Consider the following 19,385-nt stretch of genomic DNA (forward strand, 5'->3'; position numbering starts at 1 on the left):
AACTTTTATTTGCTTATAGAAATAAATTCTTATTTTTTTTTAAATGAAACATCTTTCTTTGCAAGTATCTCCTAGGAATCTGACATTTTGCTTTTTTTACCCCCCTCTGGGAGTGAAATGAGGATGTCTATTCTGTGGAATGTCACCAGAGGAAGAAATCTGAACATTTCCTTTTAGAAATTTCTGCGTAAAAAGTTAAAGCGAGAGGGAACTGTACTTGAAGATTTCAGTTGCCATGGCTACCGGGTAATCCAGCGAATCACTCCCCTATACATGGTCTCCACTGGGCCTTCAACCACCATGTCTCAGTTACAGAATTTTGGCTTTAAAGTGAGTTTAATACAGCAAGGCTTTGAGAGGAAACTCCTGCTGCGGGGTGAGCCTCTCCAGGCCCCCTGTCCATCAGGGCTCGCCGTCACCACCATCCCGTGGGTTCAGGGACTGCCTCCTCTGCTTCAGAGCCGAGCACACTGAGCCCCAGAGAGCTCTGTCTGGTGTGCACGCGTGTCCACTCGCTCTTTATTTGTTGGCTCCTTTATTCACTTGTTTATTCACTCAAGAACTATTTACTGAGCTGCCTCAGACACTGCTCTAGGCACCGAGTATCCGTGCGGGATAAGAAACACGCAATCTTCACCCCAGCAGAGGGTGTATTCCAGCGGGAGAGGTAGCCAGTACCGTGAACAGTAAACGCCGACCTGTGTGTGAAGGCCAAAAGACAGGATGACAGGGGAGAGAACAGTGTGGTGGGAAGGTCCTTGAGGGCACGTGGCTTTTGAGCAGAGATCCAAGAGGAAGGAGCCCACCCCTGGGTATCCGGGGAAATAGGGTTTCAGGCGGTGGGAACAGCGCCCGCAAAGACCCCGAGGCCAGCACCAGCTTGGAGAGGTTGAGACTGATAGTCGGGTCAATATGTTCCCACCTGGTATCAAGCAGGGGATGGGGGGAGGTAGATAGGGACCTTGAGGGCCAGGGCAGAGCAATCCAATTTATTTATTTTTAAAGAGTTTTTTTTTTTTTTTTTAATGTAGACCATATTTAAAGTCTTTATTGAATTTGTTAACAATATTGCTTCTGTATTTATGTTTTGGTATTTTGGCCCTGAGGCATGTGGGTGGGATCCCAGCTCCCTGAGCGGGGGTTGAACCCGCAGCCCCCGCATTGGAAGGTGAGGTCCTAACCAGTGGCCCACCGGGGAGGTCCCGGTGCAGAGTGTTTGGCACTTGGGGTTCACTCTGGTCGTAGCAGAGAGCTGAGGGTGCACTTTCGGTGGAGGCTGTCGTGACAGGATGGAAATGGGGGCTGAAACCTGCAGCTGAGGAGCGATGTCAGGGGTGGGTGGGGGGAGACCTGATCTGGTTTGGGTTATATTTTGGGGAGAAGGACTGAGGCGGGTTTCCAGGCTCCAGGCCAGCGGGGTGGAGGAAGCAGACTTGAGACCAGGAACCAAGAGTTCTGTCCTGGGATGTTTCATTTGAGGCGCCATCAGATTTATAAGCAGAGAGGGAGATGGAATTGAAGGAGATTTCCCTTTGGCTTTTCTTTAAAAAAAAAAATTTTTTTTTTCGGTTCTGCCATGTGGCATGTGGGATCTTAGTTCCCCTACCGGGGTTGGAACCCACACCCCTTACCCTGGAAGCAAGCAGTCTTAACCCCTGGACCACAAGGGAAGTCCACTTGGTTTAAAAGTTTGGCTTTTAAACATGAGGGATGTTGACGCTTTCCCAATGGGGCTGGCCCATCGGAGAGGGCACGCTGGTGCTGCAGGGAACAGGAGGACAGGCAGCTGCAGGGTGACGCCCTGGAGATTGTGAGAGGGGATGGGAGGTGGGGGTGGCCTGGGCTGCAAGCGAGGCCCCCTCTTGTGCAGCAGCCAGAGGGAGGCAGGGCGGGCTCCGGGATGCCAGGGCCAGGAGCGGGTCGGCTCACTCTCCTCTGATTCTCTCAGTTTCTTTCAGTGAAGTGAGAGGGACTTGGCGACTAGTGGAAAGAGAGAATTGATTATGCTTTGAAGGCAGGCAGGTTCCCAGGTTCGCATCCAGCCATTCGACCCCCAGCAAGCTGCTAAACTTGGACATCCACTGAGCGCTTCCTCCAGGCCAAGCATTCCCTCTAGAGCAGTCACGATCATTATCCCCATTTACAGATGGATAGGGTGACAGAGGCTCAGAGAGGTGCGGCAGCTTTGCCCAAAGTCACACAGCTCGTTGGTATGGTTAGGTTTTGATGCTGGGCAGCCTGGGAACCAAGCCTGAGGCCCAGACTTCTCATCTTTCAAGAGGAGATGAGACCACCCGGGCCTGTTAGCAGAGCATCAGGGACATAAGAGACGCGGTGGCACCTGCCGTGTTCTGAACGCTGTGCCCAGCCCCCCTGCAGGTGCATAAGTGATGGCCGCCTGGCCCTGCCCCAGTTCTGTTCCCTGGGTCCCTGGTAAGTGCCACTTGCTATTGGCATCTTGAGGCTGCACAGCGTTTTCATTGCTTCCAGAAGTCCTTCCGCCAAGGGATCTCATTAAGTCCATTTTGCAATGAGAACATTTGGCAGGAGGAAGGGAAGGTAGTCCTCATAGTTATTTTTCAAATCTGAAATAACTTGTCTGGTGAGAATGGAGAGGCACCGGGTTCTGGCCTGACACCTAGCCCTCCACCCTGCCTGCCCGCCCTCCACCCCGCCCTCCATGCTGCCTGCCCCCCCCTCCTCCCCCAACACACACACTCACTGTCCCCACATCTTTCCACTTTGGACAGAGATGCTCGTTGGCAGGCACCTCACTGCCCCCTCTGCCCCACCCCCAGAAGTTCTCACATGGAACCACCTTGAGGACCCCCTTGGGGGCTTTTGCATCCAAACACATTGCTATAACCTCGGTCCTATTTTCGAGGAAAGCACACCGTCAACTCAGACCTTCTTGAGAAAGGGTTTGCGCTCTCACAACAGCTAGGATGTGTTCTGTTGCTCCAGGGCTCGATTGCTTTTGTCGTTCAGTCGCTCAGTCATGTCTGACTCTTTGTGACCCCATGGACTGCAGCACGCCAGGCTTCCCTGTCTGTCACCAACTCCCAGAGCTTGCTCAACTCATGTCCATCTAGTTGGTGATGCCATCCAGCCATCTCGTCCACTGTCGTCCCCTTCTCCTCCTGCCTTCAACCTTTCCCAGCATCAGGGTCTTTTTCAATGAGTCAGCTCTTTACATCAAGTGGCCAAAGTATTGAAGCTTCAGCATCAGTCCTTCAAGTGAATATTCAGGACTGGTTTCCTTTAGGATGGACTGGTTTGATCTCCTTGCTGTCTAAGGGACTCTCAAGAGTCTTCTCCAGCACCACAGTTCTAAAGCATCAATTCTTGGGTGCTCAGCCTTCTTTATGGTCCAACTCTCACATCTGTACGTGACTACTGGAAAAACCAGAGCTTTGACTATGCAAAGTGATGCCTCTGCTTTTTAACATGCTGTCTAGTGGGGCTAAGGATGGTTAAACAGGAGCCTAAGTGCCCACTGCTGAGACCCAGGGGCAGGCGATTTTGTGTAGATCCCTGAGCTCTCCGGAGGGTGCAGAGCCTGAGGGAGGAAGGCAAGGTTTCTGTTGGGCCTGCTGGCGACCAGCCTGTCCCCGGGATCCATCAGGTGCAAGCGGAGGCTCTAAAGCTGCCAAGCCAGACTTGTTCCCGGTCTGCTGCAGATGGCGGTTGGAGGGCTGAGCTGGGAGTTCTTCCTGTTCTTTCTGGGATGAGTGAAAAAACAAAGTCTAGGGCTTTCAGGGAATTCTGCCTGCTGTGTGCCCTGGATCTCATCAGACGGGAAAAGACCCGGTACCCATACACCAGCCCTGGCACCTGGGAATTCCAAAAAGAACTGAGGGCACTCAGCATGGCCCACAGAGTCCACGAGCTATCCCCAAGGACTGCCACTGGGGCGCCTCGTTTGCCAAATCAGAAACATCTCAGGTTCATCTGTCCTCAGTTGAATTATGGAGCAGGCAGAGCTGAACGTCAGCCTTCGCCCACGGCATGCGAGGTCTGGTGGGGGCCTCTGGCTTCTCGGACTCCCACGTCCCCTCTTCCCCTGCATTTCTCCTGGCCCCATTTGGGCTTCCCAGGGAGCGCTGGCTGGTGGTAAAGAACCTGCCTGCCAGTGCAGGAGATGAAGGAGACGTGGGTTTGTTTCCTGGGTTGGAAAGATCCCCTGGAGGAGGGTATGGCAACCCACTCTTGGAGAATCCCATGGACAGTAGATCCTGGCGGGCTACAGTCCATAGGGTTGCAAAGAGTCGGACACAACTGAAGCAACTTAGCATGCATTCAGCCAAGACTCACCCGCCCCCTGTCCCTCAGTACCCTCAGGGCTCTGCTTGTTGTAAGAGCCACCACTGTCCTTCTGCGTGTGACGGCTTTGTGGAGAGATAACTGACGTACCACATACGTATCCTGATGAGTTTTCACACATTCCCGAGGACCCGCCACAACGATGAAAATACTGAACGTGTCGCTCACCCCCATCAGTTCCCTCCTGCCCTTTGCAGTCCGTCCCTCCCTCCCTGCCCTCAAGTGGCCACTGCTCTGCTCTCTGTCACTGTAGATTAGTCTGCGTTTTCTAGACTTTTGTATGAATGGAATGGGACACCCCATACTCTTCTGTGTCTGGTTTCTTTCACTCCGGTTAATCATGTGAGGTTCATCCACAGCCTAGTGGGTATCAGCGGCCCAGTCCTTTTTATCGCTCAGAACTGTTCTGCTGCTTGGAGGCACCAGTGTGTGTATCCCTTCATCTGTTGACAGACATTTGGGATGACTCTGCCTTCTGGCTCGTATGAATACAGCTGCTGCGAGCGTTCTTGTTCAAGTTTCCGTGTGGACACGTGATTTTGCTCCTCTTGGGTAAACACCAGGAAGTGGAGTGGCTGGGTCTTATGGTGGGCGTGTGTGTGATGTTTTAGAAGCTGCGTGCCGTCTTCCAGTACCATTCGATCCCGTTTTGCGTCTCGTCCCCTGAGAGTTTGGCTTGCCCACGTCCTCACCGTCACTGCTGGGTGCAACACTGCCAGTTTGTCGGGAAGATGGTCTTGAAGATGCTGAAAGTAGCAGAAGACCCCTCATGACGATGGGCCAAACCCGAAGGATGAGTCATACCTCCCGTGATTCACCTGATGGCACAGGGGGTGTGGTGCGGGTTCATCACACCACGGCCTGTGCGCCAAAGAAGGGTCTACATGTTCAAAAGATTTAAAAAGAAACCAAAAAAACCCCAAAGCAAAAAAGCCTGTCACAGAAACCAGATATGGCTAGCAAGACCTAAAATACTTACTATCTGGCCCTTTTCAAGTTTGCCGCAGGACTTTCCTGGTGGCCCAGTGGTTAAGAGTCCCGCTCTCAAATCTAGGGGCACAGGTTTGATCTCTGGTCAGGGAAGTTCTGCATGCTGTGTGGCACAGCCAATAATTAAATAATTTTAAAAGCTTACCACATCCTGAATTAGTGGATTAACCCTAGTTCTTTCCATCTTCCTACCAGCCCTTCAGTGTCTTATCCCCTCATGGTCCCAAAATCGCTGCCACAGTTCCAGCCATTTCTGGGAGACTTGACAACATCCAGCTAAGGGAGACGGGGTGCCTTGGGAGGAAGACTTCTTCTCCCTGAGCCCAGCCAGCAGACTCCCCCCGCCCCACACCCCAGATCCCATTGGCCGGGATTTTGGTCCCGTCCACATGCTTTTGCTGCAAGAGAGGGTGGGAAGTGAGTAGTCAGCGTTTTCAAGACTTGCCCAGGAAGGAGGAACGTTGCTCACAGCTGTATTCTTCTGTGCGGGTTCTTTGATTACTTTCCTGGTGCCCTATTGTCTTGAGTGAGTTTGAGCTGAGTGTGAGGACCCCGTGTGTCCCTGGCCTTGGTTCCTTCGTCTGAGGTTTGGGAGAGTGATGTCTCCTCTAAGGGCCGATGAGAACTGATGAGGTTTATATAAAGTGCCCAGTGCATTGCACATAGTTCTGGGGGATCGGGCAGTGTGATGGTGGGACCGTGGCCGAGGAGCTCGACTTTTCTCAGCCTTACTTCTCTTGTCTGCAAAATGGGTATAAGATGGTCTCCCTGCTCACAAGGTGATAGAGTCCGTGAATTCTCTGATTTCAGAGCATCAGCCTGGGCCTGGTGTCTGGTTAGACCTTGAGAAGCGTTAGCTGAGTGCTAGGCCTCAGGATGGGCTCTGGAGATGCAAAAGGGAATTGAAAACAGTCCTGACCTTCCAGTGCCTGCAGCTGGCGGGCAGAGGGGTATGGCTATTGGCCCTGACATTTTCTGTCTGCTGTTTCTGTTTGGCTGTGCCGTGTCTCTGTTGCCGTGTGGGCTCTCTCTAGCTGAGGCAGGTAGGGCCACCGTCTGGTGGGGGTGTGCGGGCTCCTCCTGTTGCAGGGCACAGGCTCTAGATGCAAGGGCTTAGTAGCTGTGGCTCGAGGCGCTTAGAGCTTGGGCTCAGTGCCACTGGCACGCAGGCTTAGTTGCTCCACGGCATGTGGGATCTTAGTTCCCTGACCAGGGATCGAACCCGCGTCTCCTGCATTGGCAGGTGGATTCTCATGCACTGTACCACCAGGGAAGTCCCATCGCCCTTATATTAATGATGTGATGGGGAAGCCCAAGGGTTGGGGAACCCAGAGGAGGCACTGAACCGAGTGGGAGAGAGTAGCAGGGAAGGCTTCCTGGAAGTGGGGCATCATTGTGAAGTCTTTAAGGGTGAATAGGAATCGGCCAGGGAAAGAGGAGAGGTTGAGACTGCAGGACAAATGTTATCATGCTTGGATTTCCCTAGTGGTCTAACGGTTAAGACTCTGTGCTTCCAGCTCAGGGGGCACAGGTTTGACCTCTGGTCAGGGAACTAAGATCCTGCATGCCACATGGTGAAAAAATAAATAAATAATTTAAGAAAGTTATCGTGCATCTCTCCTTTTCTCCCCTCCTTCTCTTGCCTACCCTGTTTCTCCTTCCTGCCTCACCCCTTCTTTCCCTTCTTCACTGGTTCATTTACCTATTCATTCAACGAACATTTACTGAGACTGCCCAGTGTGCCAGGCAGGGGGCAACAGCAGAGAATAAGACACTCCAGGTTCATGCTCTCACGAGGCTTGATCAGAGAGATCACATTAAATCAATACCAGGTAGTGAATAGGAACGTGTAAAGGAAAGATTGAGGGCAAGAGGAGAAGGGGACGGCAGAGGATAACATGGTTGGGTGGCATCACCGACTCGGTGGATGTGAGTTTGACAAGCTCTGAGAGTTGGTGATGGACAGGGAAGCCTGGTGTGCTGCAGTCCACGGGGTTGCAAAGTCAGGCACGACTGAGTGACTGAACTGAAAGGAAAGAGTGCTAAGACTGAGAATGTCTGGCAGCTCCTTTATGTTGGGTGATCGGGGCAGGGACTAGGGGGGAAGACTCAGAAATACGAAGGCTGTCTGGTGTGGGGCCGCAGACTGTTGGTGGCTGCTGGGAGGTACCTTTCCGTGGCAGGAAGCAGCCAGGTTGAGGGAGCTGGGGTGGGGGTGGAGTCGCACCTTCATTGCCCCGGCGAGGTGGGGGGCTCTGGAGGGCATTGAGCCCCGGCTGGCTCGAGGTCCCAGACTCCGAGGCTGCCAGAATACAGCCTCATGCCTCCCGGGTGGGCTGTTGTGGGAGTCTGTGGGGAGACACACTTTTGTCAAGATGCCAAGGCCGCCTGGCCGCCGCCTTCCTGCCGTCCCTCCCTCCCAGCCGGGCACAGCCTGGCTCCTGGAATAGCGTGGGCGGCGCAGAGGAGGGCCCCTGCCTGCGATCTGAGGAACAAGGCGCCAGATAATAGACCTCTAGCCGGGTCAGGCTGGGAGAAAGTGTGCAGCGAGCGGGACCGAGTGGGGACCGTTACTCACAGCAACTCTGAGATGAGAGGAGGGAGAACTGGGTGATGAGAACAGTGGGGGTGTGCCTGGGGGCTCCCCGGCACCCAGGCGCCCGCTGAGCCACGGCTGCTGAGAGAGCACAGGCCTCCCGGCCAGCCTTCACCCCTAAGTGGCGGACTGTGCAGCCTTCGGCCTCCGCTCTCGCCGTCTCAGTGTCCTCATCTGTATAATGGGGGTGGTTCTGCTCTCGCAGGATAGAACACACACCATGTAGCCTTCGGCACCACCTAGGAAGCAGAGCACCATTTTTATCCCTTTTTAAAGACAAGGAAGGAGGGGCTCAGAGAGGGTGACTCACTTGCCCTGGGTCACACAGCGCACAGTCAGCCCTGGGAGGCCTGCCTTTAACCATGTGTGGGGGGGATGACACGAGATGGCGTAGCGCCTGGCATGTTGTTGGTGCTGAGAAAGCGTCCACCGCGTCCTAGCAGCGTTTAAATAGACGTGGATTTGGCGTTTGGGAGTGCGTTCCCTGGTGGCTCAGATGGTAAAGTGTCTGCCTACAATGCGGGAGAGCCGGGTTCGATCCCTGGGTCAGGAAGGTCCCCTGGAGAAGGAAATGGCAACCCACTCCAGTTCTCTTGCTTGGAAAATCCCATGGATGGAGGAGCCTGGTAGACTACAGTCCATGGGGTTGAAAAGAGTCAGACACGACTGAGCGACTTCACTTTTTCTTTCTTTCACTTTTCCTTCCTAAGTTTGTTCTCGGAAAAGTGAACGCTCCAGCGTGCACATCCCCGTCCGAGGCCTGCCGCCTGCCTTTGCCAGGGCCCGCTTTGTGCACCTTGACCCGGGAGGCAGGTGTCCTGATTTCCTTTTGTGAGATGAGGCACCTCGGGGGGAGGAGGCCACGTGAGTGTGCACGGCCGCACGGTGTCTGAGCCCGGCAGGGACGGGGACCTTAGAGACGAGGCAGCTGGGGTTTGAGTTGGGCTCCCCCACTTCCCAGAGATGGGGGAGCACCACCCTGGGACCCTCAGTGGTTGGGGGCAGAGCCTGGTGAGCCTCAAGCTTGGGTCAGCGGGCCCAGGACCCACCTTCTCGCCTCCCTTCATCCCGGGCAGGAGGCTACAGAGTCCCCTCCAAGGCCGCCTGGGTCGGGGGTCCCTGGCGCTGCCGTGGCGGCTGAGGCCGAGAGGGGGTCTCTGAGGCCGTCTCAGGAAACCCTGTGCTGTCACGGTCAGGCTTCACTTGGGGTTCACTTGGGGCCGCCCAAGTCTGAGGAAGAAAGAACAGGGGTGGTCGGGACCCTGCTCCTGAGACCACCTCTTCTGCACCCCACAAGCCAGCCCCGTTCTGCCATGAACCGGGGCGCTCCCAGGGGCAGCATAGCCGGGTGGTTTCAGGAGCCCCAGCTCTGCCCAGCCAGCCCCGGGCTCAAGCCTTGCTCTGTGCATGGCTCCCATGTGACTCGGGCTCCGGTCCCCCTCATTTGGCGTTTCGGTTTCCTCGTCTGCACAGCGTGGGTTACAGCCCCTCTAGCTTTCTCAAGTCAGGGAGGTGGCAGCTCAGCGACTGAGCATGCCAAGGTTCCTTATCATCCAGCGGCCGGGGCTGGGGCCTCCCTCACCGGACATGGCGCCTGCACCTAGTAGGTCCCTGCTCAAATGCTTGTTGGAGTCAGAACGCGTGGGGGAGGGTGGGCAGGAGCAGGGAAAGGGAGGCCTTTTCTTCCCCTTCTTCCAGCCTTTCGTTATCCTCGGGAGAGTCTTCAGATCTTGGGGTGCGACTTAGGGGCACTTAGCCCAGGATAGCAGGCTCGGTGCTTGGGGATAAATCTCCTGGGGGACATCGTGACTCCTTCATCCCAGTTGTAATTTCTTGTTCCCCAAGAACATCTTGCTCTCTTTCACTAACCGATCCAAACATGTGGGATTTCAGTGGCTCCTGTGGAAAGGGGAGCCTAAAGGATCTTCTAAAGGAGATCAGTCCTGAGTGTTCATTGGAAGGACTAATGTTTAAGCTGAAACTCCAATACTTGGGCCACCCGATGCAAAGAGCTGACTCATTGGAAAAGACCCTGATGCTGGGAAAGATTGAAGGCGGGAGGAGAAGGGGACAACAGAGGATGAGATCGTTGGATGGCATCACCAACTCAACGGACATGAGTTTGGGTGAACTCCGGGAGTTGGTGATGGACAGGGAGGCCTGGCGTGCTGCTGTCCATGGGGTCGCAAAGAGTCGGACACGACTGAGCGACTGAACTGAACTGTGGAAAGGAGCGTGTTGACCAGACCCCTGAGGTCAGGCAAGGGGACCAGACCTTAGTGGGGCCCCTTCTCCTTCCCAGGAAGCCCAAGGAGGGATGGCAGCGCTCCAGAAACACTGTCCCAGAGCCCCAGGGCAGCGCTGTGGCTTGTGTGAACTGGGCGGGGCCCTCGGCCCACCCCATTTCCATTTTAGAGAAGGTGGACCCCACAGCTTTATTAGACGTCCAGCTCTTCAAAGAGGGGCTGTAATTACAGACCGGCCTTGCCACATGGGGTGGGGCCACACAGCGGGCTACCCCCGGGGTGGAAAATGCTCCTTTTTCCCCTTGCATTTGGGGTGGGGCCTGATAAAGCAGAGAGACGAGTTCCTGGCTGTTTCTACAAAGATTTCCTTTCCAGATGGTTTTTTTTTCCCCCCCAACTCCCCTTTCAAGGTTAATTAGGGGCATCTTGGGTCATTAAAATGACTACTTGAATAAGAATGTGATAAATGAACACAAGGAAATAGTCGTGGGCTTGGTTTATAAATAATCTGGGATTGACTTGTCAGGTCAAGTCATTTCTGTTTTCTTTTTTCTCCCATATCAGAATTCTTTTCCCTGTTGCCTTGGAAACAAGCCTAGGCAGAGGGATGCTGGGAGTTGTGTGACTCGGGTTCAAGCCTCAGTGATTCCCTATTTCACACCGTAGGCACATCAAGTGTTGGATGCTGAGAATCAAGGTTGAACGGAACATGTACCTGCTGCCCCTGGTCTCAGAGTCCAGTGGGGAGACTGACCAGTCAGTTGAGCTACAGCTCAGATTGTTAATGATGCGGTGAGGGGTCATTCGGCAAAGTGGGAGCCCAGAGGTGGCCCCCTGGGGGGCATGAATCAGGGGAGGCTTCTTGGAGGAGGGAGTACCTAAGCTGAGCTGTGAAGGACAATAGATGCTGACCAGGTGAGGAACAGGTGGAACAGCTCCCTAGCCAGAGGGAACAGCATGTGCAAAGGGCAGCCTGGCACATCCCGGGATGGCAGTTGGTCCAGTCTGGCTGGGGTGGAAAGACCCTGGGGGTGTAGGTCAGACACAAGGCCAGAGACCCTGTCAAATGCAGATTGCGAGCGACCCCTGTGGAAGATCAGGGCCTCTGTCACAGGTTTACTCTGGAGTCTGGGACAGCCGTCTACCTGGGCCTGCTTCTTCAATGAAAGGAGAAGTTTGGCCATCAACCGGCCCTTCGAAAGCTTTGCTCCATCCCACGGGGAGAGAAAACAGGTTGTCTTTTTAAAAAATATTTATTTATTTGGCTGCCTTGGGTCTTGGTTGAATCGCGGGATCTTTTGTTGCAATGCATGGAGTCTCTAGTTGCAGCCTGCGAGCTTAGTGGCTCCGACGCGTGTGGGATCTTAGTCCCCTGACCGAAGATTGAACCCATGTCCCCTGGATTGCAAGGCAGAGTTTTCATTACTGGACTGCCAGCAAAGTCCCTGAGAAAAGAGATTTAAGGTGGGTCCACAAATCAGCCCTTCCCGCACATGGTCCCCAGAATTAGTCTCTAGGCCAGTTGTCGAGAAAGGAAACTGATTTGCACCCAGACAAGTCCTTCTGCAGAAATTTCCCAACCAGAGGAGGTTTGAGGACACCCCGAGACGGGTGTAGAATAGTCACCACGCTCATGTGTGGGGCTTGGGGGCAGAACTGGATGTTTTAAGGAGTCTTAGAGGTGTGGATAGCGTCTGGCTTCTGCCCTAGAAGGAGGAGGGCTTTGCAATCATACAGGTCTGGTTTCAAGCCCCAGAGCCCCACTTGCCACCTCAGTGACCTTGAATAAATACCTTCAGCTCTTGAAAACCTCACTGCCCTTCTCTGTGAACTGGGGATAATTAATAACAGGGCTCATCCTTTCAGGTTGTTGCCAGGATTATGTGAGGTGAGGTGTCTGGGTAATCAGTTTCCAGCATAGAGCAGATCCTCAATTCATCGTCACAATCATTTCCACTACACCACCTTCCTTATCAACATAATATTGATACATATTATATATAATACAATTATGTATGTGTAATATATATAATATTATTTTAATATATTTTGAGTGCCTGCATGCCTACTCCTGGAATGTCCAGTTTTTTGGGAAGCAGAATCATGTAATTGAGACCTCCTGTGGGAGATTTGGAAAAGACTGGGGTTGTTGAACGTGGTCTTGAGGTGGGGGGACATCTGATAGAGATGGAAAACGGGAAAGCAGCTCTTGGCAGGGGTACAGGGGATACAGCATGTGCCAAAGCCCAGGGGGAGGGTGGGATATGGCCATGCCCGGTGGTCTTTGCAAATGCCATTCAGCTTTCTTGGAACACTCCTATTCATCCTTCAAAACCCTACCTAGATTTCCTTTTTCCAGTGACAATGAATGATCATCTTCCCTTTGTTCATCTTTCCTCAACTTCCTGCTCTTAGTTGGGTTTCACCTCTACCTCTTAACATTCCCATCATAGTGAGTTATTCACTAGTCTTTCTTAACTCTTGGTACTTGTATTGCAGATGTTCTTTTTTTTTTTTTTTTCTTGGCTTTTTCTTCCACTGAAAGATTCTCTAGAGTGTTCACATTTGTATCAGATATGGGGGAGAAAATTAGAGTCTGGGGTTTGATATCGTCCATTGCAATACCCTCTCCTCTTAATGGCTGGGAATCAGAGCTACCCCAAGCTCTTCAGGGACTATAGTCGCTTTGGGAGCGGTACGGAGCTCACACAGAGTAACTGCACAGGCAGGTTTGTTGAATGAATGAATGAGTGACATGCTGATTTCTGTAATGGCAAACTCATGTCTGGAAATGGTGACCTCTGGTCTCTACCTCCTACTGTGGTGGTAAAATTCTCCTCTGTTTCCTGGATCGTGGTGGCTTCTCCAGAGTCCTTTGGATTAATTATGTAAGGAGATGACTTTCTTTCCTTTTTGATGCCCAGCAACCTCCCAAGAGTTTCCTGGAGAGAACAGAAGAGTTTGCAGAAAAAGTCCTCTGGTGGGGAAAGCGTTCAGGCTGTGCCCCAGTTTTCAGAAAGTGACGCTTTTTATAGTCAGACTTTTAGACCACATTGTACCTAAAGGAGCCGGGAGCTGGGAGCAGGCAGGCAATCTGGCTTTCCAGCTCCCTTCTGCACCCCTCTCCCCTGGTGTGGAAGGAGGCGGACCGTGTGATCCGGCCCACCACTTAGTCCCCTCTGCTCTTCCCAACACTTGTCTTCCATCTAGACTGATTTGGCAAAGGCCGGTCTTCCTCTGCCTTGGTGAAGGTGCGAGGCTGGGGGTTGCGCACTCCACCACTTCATAGCTGTGTGACCTCAGGCCAGTCATGGAGTCGCTCTGCCTCAGTCTCCTCCGTCTGTAAACAGGGGCAGTGGTCCTAGCGCAGACCTCATTTCACTGCTGGGAGGAGCAGACAATGTATTACTAACACGATGCCTGGCACTCACAGTCCGTGGTAGCAACAGCATCAGTGACAATGACAACCTCTGATGATTTCATCTCTGAAAATCAGAGAGGCTCAGTAACTTTCTCAGGGCCACATGGTGTAATAAGAGCTAGGGTTGTTCAGTCCCTCCGTCCTGTCCGACTCTTTGCAACCCCATGGACTGCAGTCCACTATGTCCCAGACTTTGCTCAAATTCTTGTCCTTTGAGTCAATGATGCTGTCTAACCACTTCATCCTCTGCCGCCCCCTTCTCCGTTTGCCTGATTCAATCTTTCCCGGCATCAGGGTCTTTTCCAATGAGTCGGCAACAGGTCTACAAACCTTTAACCGTGATGCTGTATTGATTTAGCAAATCCAGGGCTGCATCGAGGGTGAGGTGACTAAGGCACACACGTAAGGTCCACAGTTTAAGAGAGCACCAAAAAAAATAGGTTATTAAGATAAGTAATTTTTAATACAGCATTCATTAAAAGTCAAAGTTCATTCACAAGCCCGACTGCCGACATGACACGTAAAGGTGGGATCCATATTATCAGCACAGCACTGAACAAGTCTCTTTTTTGTTGGATGATAAGGTTTTTACAACTTTTTCACAAATATAACTATCACATATGACTGTGATAAACACCCCTGTGGCAAAAATGTTTCGTATAGATCATGCTCCTTTCTGGACAAAGTGCTGGGTGTGAATCAAGAAACTCAGGGTCAAAAGGCAGACTCATCCTTCCACTCTAGCCTTTTATTATGAAAAATTTCAAACATATGGAAAAATTATACATACCTACCAGGTATATTCTGTAATTGGTCACATTTTACTGCATTTGCCTAAGAAAAATCTAGCCACCCATCCATTCCTTAGGGGTTTTTCTTCCCCTGCGTTTCAAAGTGAACTACAGATGTCAGTACACATCAGCATGTGCCGCTAACTGGCAGGGCATTGTTTTTAAGAATTTTGATCTTGAATGTTAAATTCCCTTCAGAAAATGCATACCCATCTCCATTTCTGCCTATGAGTAAGTATGTCTCTTCTACCATGGCCTGGCCAATACTGGATATTATAATTTTAATTTTAAGTTAATTTATCTATTTGGCTGTGTTCTTCGTTGCATCATGCAGGATCATTTCGTTGCAGCGTATGGATTCCCTAGTTGTGGCTCCCGGGCTCAGTAGTTGCGGTTCAGGCTTGGTCGTTCCACGGCGTGTGGGATCTTAGTTCCCCTACCAGGGATCGAACCCACATCCCCCACATCGCAAGGTGGATTCTCAACTGCCAGACTGCCAGGGAAGTCTCCGGATATTATAATTTTAAAGGTGCTGCTTTCATGTAACATTTTTGCTCCTGGAGGTGCTCAGTAAATTTTCCCCACCTCTGTGTCCAGATGGTCTGTTACAAAGTTGCATCCCTTTCCAGCTCTTCAGGCATTTCTGGTACAGCTTTTCTGGGGTTAGGTGGGGAGGACTGCTCCCATCCTGGAGTCCCCGGCCGGCTGGGGGCCACCTGCTGCAGGAGGCTGGCTGTGGACACTCTGTGTGAGGAAAGCAGGCCAACCTTGGTGACCAGAGCCCTGGAACCCTGGAGGCTGCATGGGGTGGTGGGCGGGGCCAGACACATCCTGGAGGGAGGATCTGGGGCCGAGCGCGAGATTTCTCATCTGCATAGTCGGCGGGGGGTGGGAGGGGGGCAGGCTACTGCAAGAGCCCCTCTTCCCCTCCCCTCTCTCTCCTCCTCTTGCTCCAGCCTGTGCTTCCTGATGGCCCAGGTGCTATCTTGCCTCTGGGCATCTGATCTTCCTTTGGTTCCCATGGGTCAGGAATTGGGAGTGCAGCTTGGCCGGGTAGCTCTGGCTCAGGGTCTCCCATGAAGTTGCGATCAAGGGCTGGGTCATCCAAGGGTCTGCCTGGCGATCTGGGACCTTCTTCCAAAGCAGCTCACTCACATAGCTGGAAGTTGGTGCTGGCGGTTGGTCTGGGGCAGTTGGCTTCCCTGCACGTGGGTCTCTCCACAGGGCTGCTTGAGTGCCCTCACAGCATGGTGGCCGGCAGGCCCTGGCTTTGAAAGTCACTCACTGTCACTTCTGCCTCATCTCTTGAGCACACAGACCAATTCTCGCATGGTGGGAGGGGACCACACTAGGGTGTGACTCACAGCGGGCAGGGATATCTGGAGGCCGTCTTGAGGGCTGCCTACCATCCTGGAAGACCTTGGCAGGTAACTGTCACCTCTCTGGGCCTCAGTCTTCCCCTCTGTCAAATGGGTTCGTGTGAGGATTCCTGAGTTAATTCTTGCAAGCACTTAGAAGAGCACTGGAGACTGAGTCACACTCTTCAGTAAATATCAGCACCATTACAGGGTCCTGCTGGGCTGTGAGCCCTCGAGGGCAGGGGCCATCCTCAGGCTCTGTGTCCAGCGCCCACCCCAGAGAGGGCAGTCTCCAGATGTTTACATGAATGAGTGGAAGAATGAGTGAGCAAACAAACATCCATGAGGACTGGGAATCCAGAGAAGCAGAGCTGCGTCAGCTGCATTGTCAGAGATACCTCCATGAAAAACTTTCTCAAAGTGAGGCCCTTTGATCAGTGTCTTAGGGAGCAAATATTTATTCAGAACGGAAGGTGACATGGGTGGGGAAAAGCTCTTGGGATGCAGTCAAACCGATCAAAGTTTCACTCTTGGACTTGGCGTTTGAACAATAAATATTTACTGAGCTCTAACTCTGGACCACGCGCCGCGTCAGACCCCGAAAAGGGGTGGAGAGTGGGGAGGAAACAGCCCCGGGCCACAGCCTGGTGGTATAGCCTTGCTGTGTGACCTTGGGCCGGTGAATCTACGTCTCTGAGTCTGCGCCTGCTCATCTGTACTGCAGAGGGTCCATCCCTGCTGGAAGGAGAAAGCTCCTCCAACACGCATGCCTCCCTTCAGGATCCGGCTGCTGCTCCCCCTTGCCGACAAGCACCCACTCCAGTCTCAGATGCTTCTGCCTCCCATCCCCAGCCCTCCTTCCCCCACCCCCAGTCCCAACCACTCCAGCTCCACAAGGGTTAAAGCCTGGGAACTCATGTGACCCAGTATAAACCATGAATCATTCCTGTTGCTCCCGTGCGGAGCCTGCCCGCCCAGGATGGGGCAGGTGCTGTGCCCTGGGTTGCCATGGCAACTCCACCAGCACTGAAACACAGCCCGGCCCACTTCCTTCCTTGGGGGGCCTCGGGGGCTGTTTCACCTGGCTGGGTGTTGCCTTTTAGGGAGGAGGGAGAGAAGGCTGGAGAGAGAGAGAGAGAGAAGGAGCTTAGGGAGGAACAAGTGGAAATTGAGACAGGGCGGGGGAGGGACGAGAGGCTGGGAACCTGACAGAGAAATGGACCACCAGAGGGAGACAGACTGACCGCCGACCACAGGTCCGTCACCCTGGAGGCAGTTTCCCAACTGTTCAGCCTTCCCGGGGCCACCGGGTCTTCCGACACACACGCTCACACGCGCCCGCGTGCACGCACGTGCAGCCCCGTCTCCCCCGCTGAGCTGGCGGTCAGGGCTGCAGGGCGGGTGGGCTGCCTGCCGAGCACGTGCAGGCATTGACAGCCCTGCGGGACGGTGAGCCAGCGAGCTGGGACTTGGGGGTGGGGGGGAGAACAAATGGGGGCGGACGTCAGCTCCCTGGGTGGCCGCCTCCCCGAGGCCCCTCCTGCATTCCCGGGCAGCGAAGCCCCTTGCTGAGAATGGGGGCTGATGTCATCCCGGGCTGCCGAGCCAGGGGGGCCCTGGGGCCCCGGTGTGGCTGCCTCCGGAAATGATCTAGCTGCCCGCCAGCCCACAGGTTGGGAAACCTCCCCCTCCCCCTGGCCGGAGAACGGGTAAACCTGCATGGGCCAGGTGAGCAGGGGGGGCCCCCCTGCAGCGGGCAGTCACCTGCCTGGGGGCGAGTGAGGACCTCAGCAAGGGTTCTCCGGGGGCCGCCGCCTCTTCCTCCCCCACCTCGCGGAGGGACTGTCACACCCCGAAGCCAGCCAGCGCAGCAGCCCAGTTCCTCAAAGCTTGTCGTCACTCGAGCTAGCCAGCCAGCCAGCCGGCCAGGCCGGTGAGCACTGGGAACTGGATCTTGGAGCCGCAGGCGTGTTTACTCACAGCCCCAGGGGGTTGGACTCTCAGCCTGATCCGAGCGGCCCCGTGGATGCCCCTGGCCGCCGGCTCGGCGGGTGTTGATCTGCTCCCCGTCCAGCTACTGAAGAGGTGGCTACCTTTCCTCTCCAGTGAGAGCCCAGAACTTCCCTGAGCAAGCGTGCAGCAGGGGGACCCGAGAGGACTGACCCTGGCACCTCACTGCCTTCCTCCCTGCCTCGCCCCACCGGCCCCATGGATTATCTGGGCGACAAACTCACGGTGGCCCAGAGCCACGTGACCCAGTGGATGGGGACCGTCCGGCGGTCCTTCCAGGAGGCCCTCAACCTGGTGACCAGCACAGTGGGCCCCGAGCGGGCGGGCGGGGAGCCCTCCGGACGGACCCCCTTCAAGCGCACCTCCTCCTTCAGACACCTGGCTTCCCGGAGCCGAGAGTCTTTCCGCCGCTTCTCGGCGAGAAGCCAACAGAGATTTTCTTCCCTGAGGAAAAGGCAGCCGGATTCGGAGCCCCCAGACCTTGTAAGCTTGTTGTTATTATTTTTGTTTGTTTGTTTGTTTTAAGTATTAAAACAACAGTGAGAACTCCTCCCTGCCAGTGCTCCCCCTCCCCCACCCCATGGAAGTTGGCCGGGGGTGGGGGGGGGGCATCCCATCAATCCAGCCAGGGAAGTTGCTTCTTCCGGGATAGTTGTCCATCCAGCCGGACCGTTTCCTGCTCCCGTGCCTGGGAGAGAGGCGTGCAGTGGTGGTGATTCCCCTTGACGGTACGCGTGTGCTCGCCCGAAGCCATCAGGATGTTTATACCAGGTTCAGCGTCTCTGTATACGGGGCTGGCTTTGCCAGTTGATTTATCCTTAAGTGTTTGACACTCCAGCCCGACGCAAATGCTTCCTATTTTTAGGGAGGCTTAGTTGGCACCTGCTCCGTCTCCTCAAACACTCTCCCGGGGTGGCCGAGCGTCCATGTCACGTGTGTGTGGAGTCATGGCTTTTGTGGTCTTCGAGCCGAGCAAAACCGCGAGGTCTCATCTGATTACCCGAGGTGGCGGGCAGGACTGCCCGCTGGCCAGAGCGGCTGGGAGTGAATGGGCCAGGATGGGCCAGAGGAGGGTAATCGGGGTCCTGAGATTCAGCAGCTCCCATTCTGGCAAGCTTGATGGAACTCGGGGATCAGGGTGGAATGACATCTAATGATTGAGAACTCAATCTGTATCCAGGTTTTTGTTTTTTTTTTTCCTCAAGGACCTTGCTAATGATTTGAAGAGGTGGAGCTGAGCCAGAGAGGGAAAGACACCTGCCCGGGGTAGTGCAGGGAGTGAGTGGCAAAGCACGTGCCGGAACCCCCAGCTTTGAACCCCACTCAGGGCTCTTTCCAGCCAAGTTTCTATAAAAAGATTTCTCCAGACTTTCCTGATAACTTCAGGGAAGCTCCTATCACGGGCCTTCAAAGAGAGAGGGTCTCCTGAAGGCGTGACCCAGTTCACAGGAGACCAAAGGTGGATGAAGTGCTGAGCCGCCTCCTCCCCTGGGTTCAGCCTTGTGATAAGTCCCGGTTGTCATTTCAGACCCAGGGTTGAGGGAGCCGTGGGGTGCACCAGGCTCTGAGCCAGCCCTCTGTGCATTTGAGGTTGCAGGCGCCCCCTCAGCTGGCCCAGAGAAGTGTGGTGATTCTCCTGGGGTCGCACAG

General features: G+C 54.1%; 1 protein-coding gene across 9 annotated transcripts in view; it reads left to right on the forward strand.

The window, feature by feature from the left end:
* Positions 1 to 19,385, forward strand: part of KIAA1671 (KIAA1671 ortholog) — a 185,632-nt gene that overhangs the window by 101,975 nt on the left and 64,272 nt on the right. Inside the window, exon 1 of one of the 9 annotated variants that reach the window (XM_061385177.1) lies at positions 15,214 to 18,218. The exons of the other annotated variants lie outside the window; for them this stretch is intronic. Within the exon in view, the coding sequence (XP_061241161.1) occupies positions 17,934 to 18,218 (285 nt within the window). The 5' untranslated portion in view covers positions 15,214 to 17,933. Of the gene's footprint in view, positions 1 to 15,213; positions 18,219 to 19,385 lie in introns of those variants that run through there. 9 annotated transcript variants of the gene reach the window in all.

This window comes from Bos javanicus, chromosome 17 (genome assembly GCF_032452875.1).
Source record: "Bos javanicus breed banteng chromosome 17, ARS-OSU_banteng_1.0, whole genome shotgun sequence".
In the NCBI taxonomy this organism is placed as follows: domain Eukaryota; kingdom Metazoa; phylum Chordata; class Mammalia; order Artiodactyla; family Bovidae; genus Bos; species Bos javanicus.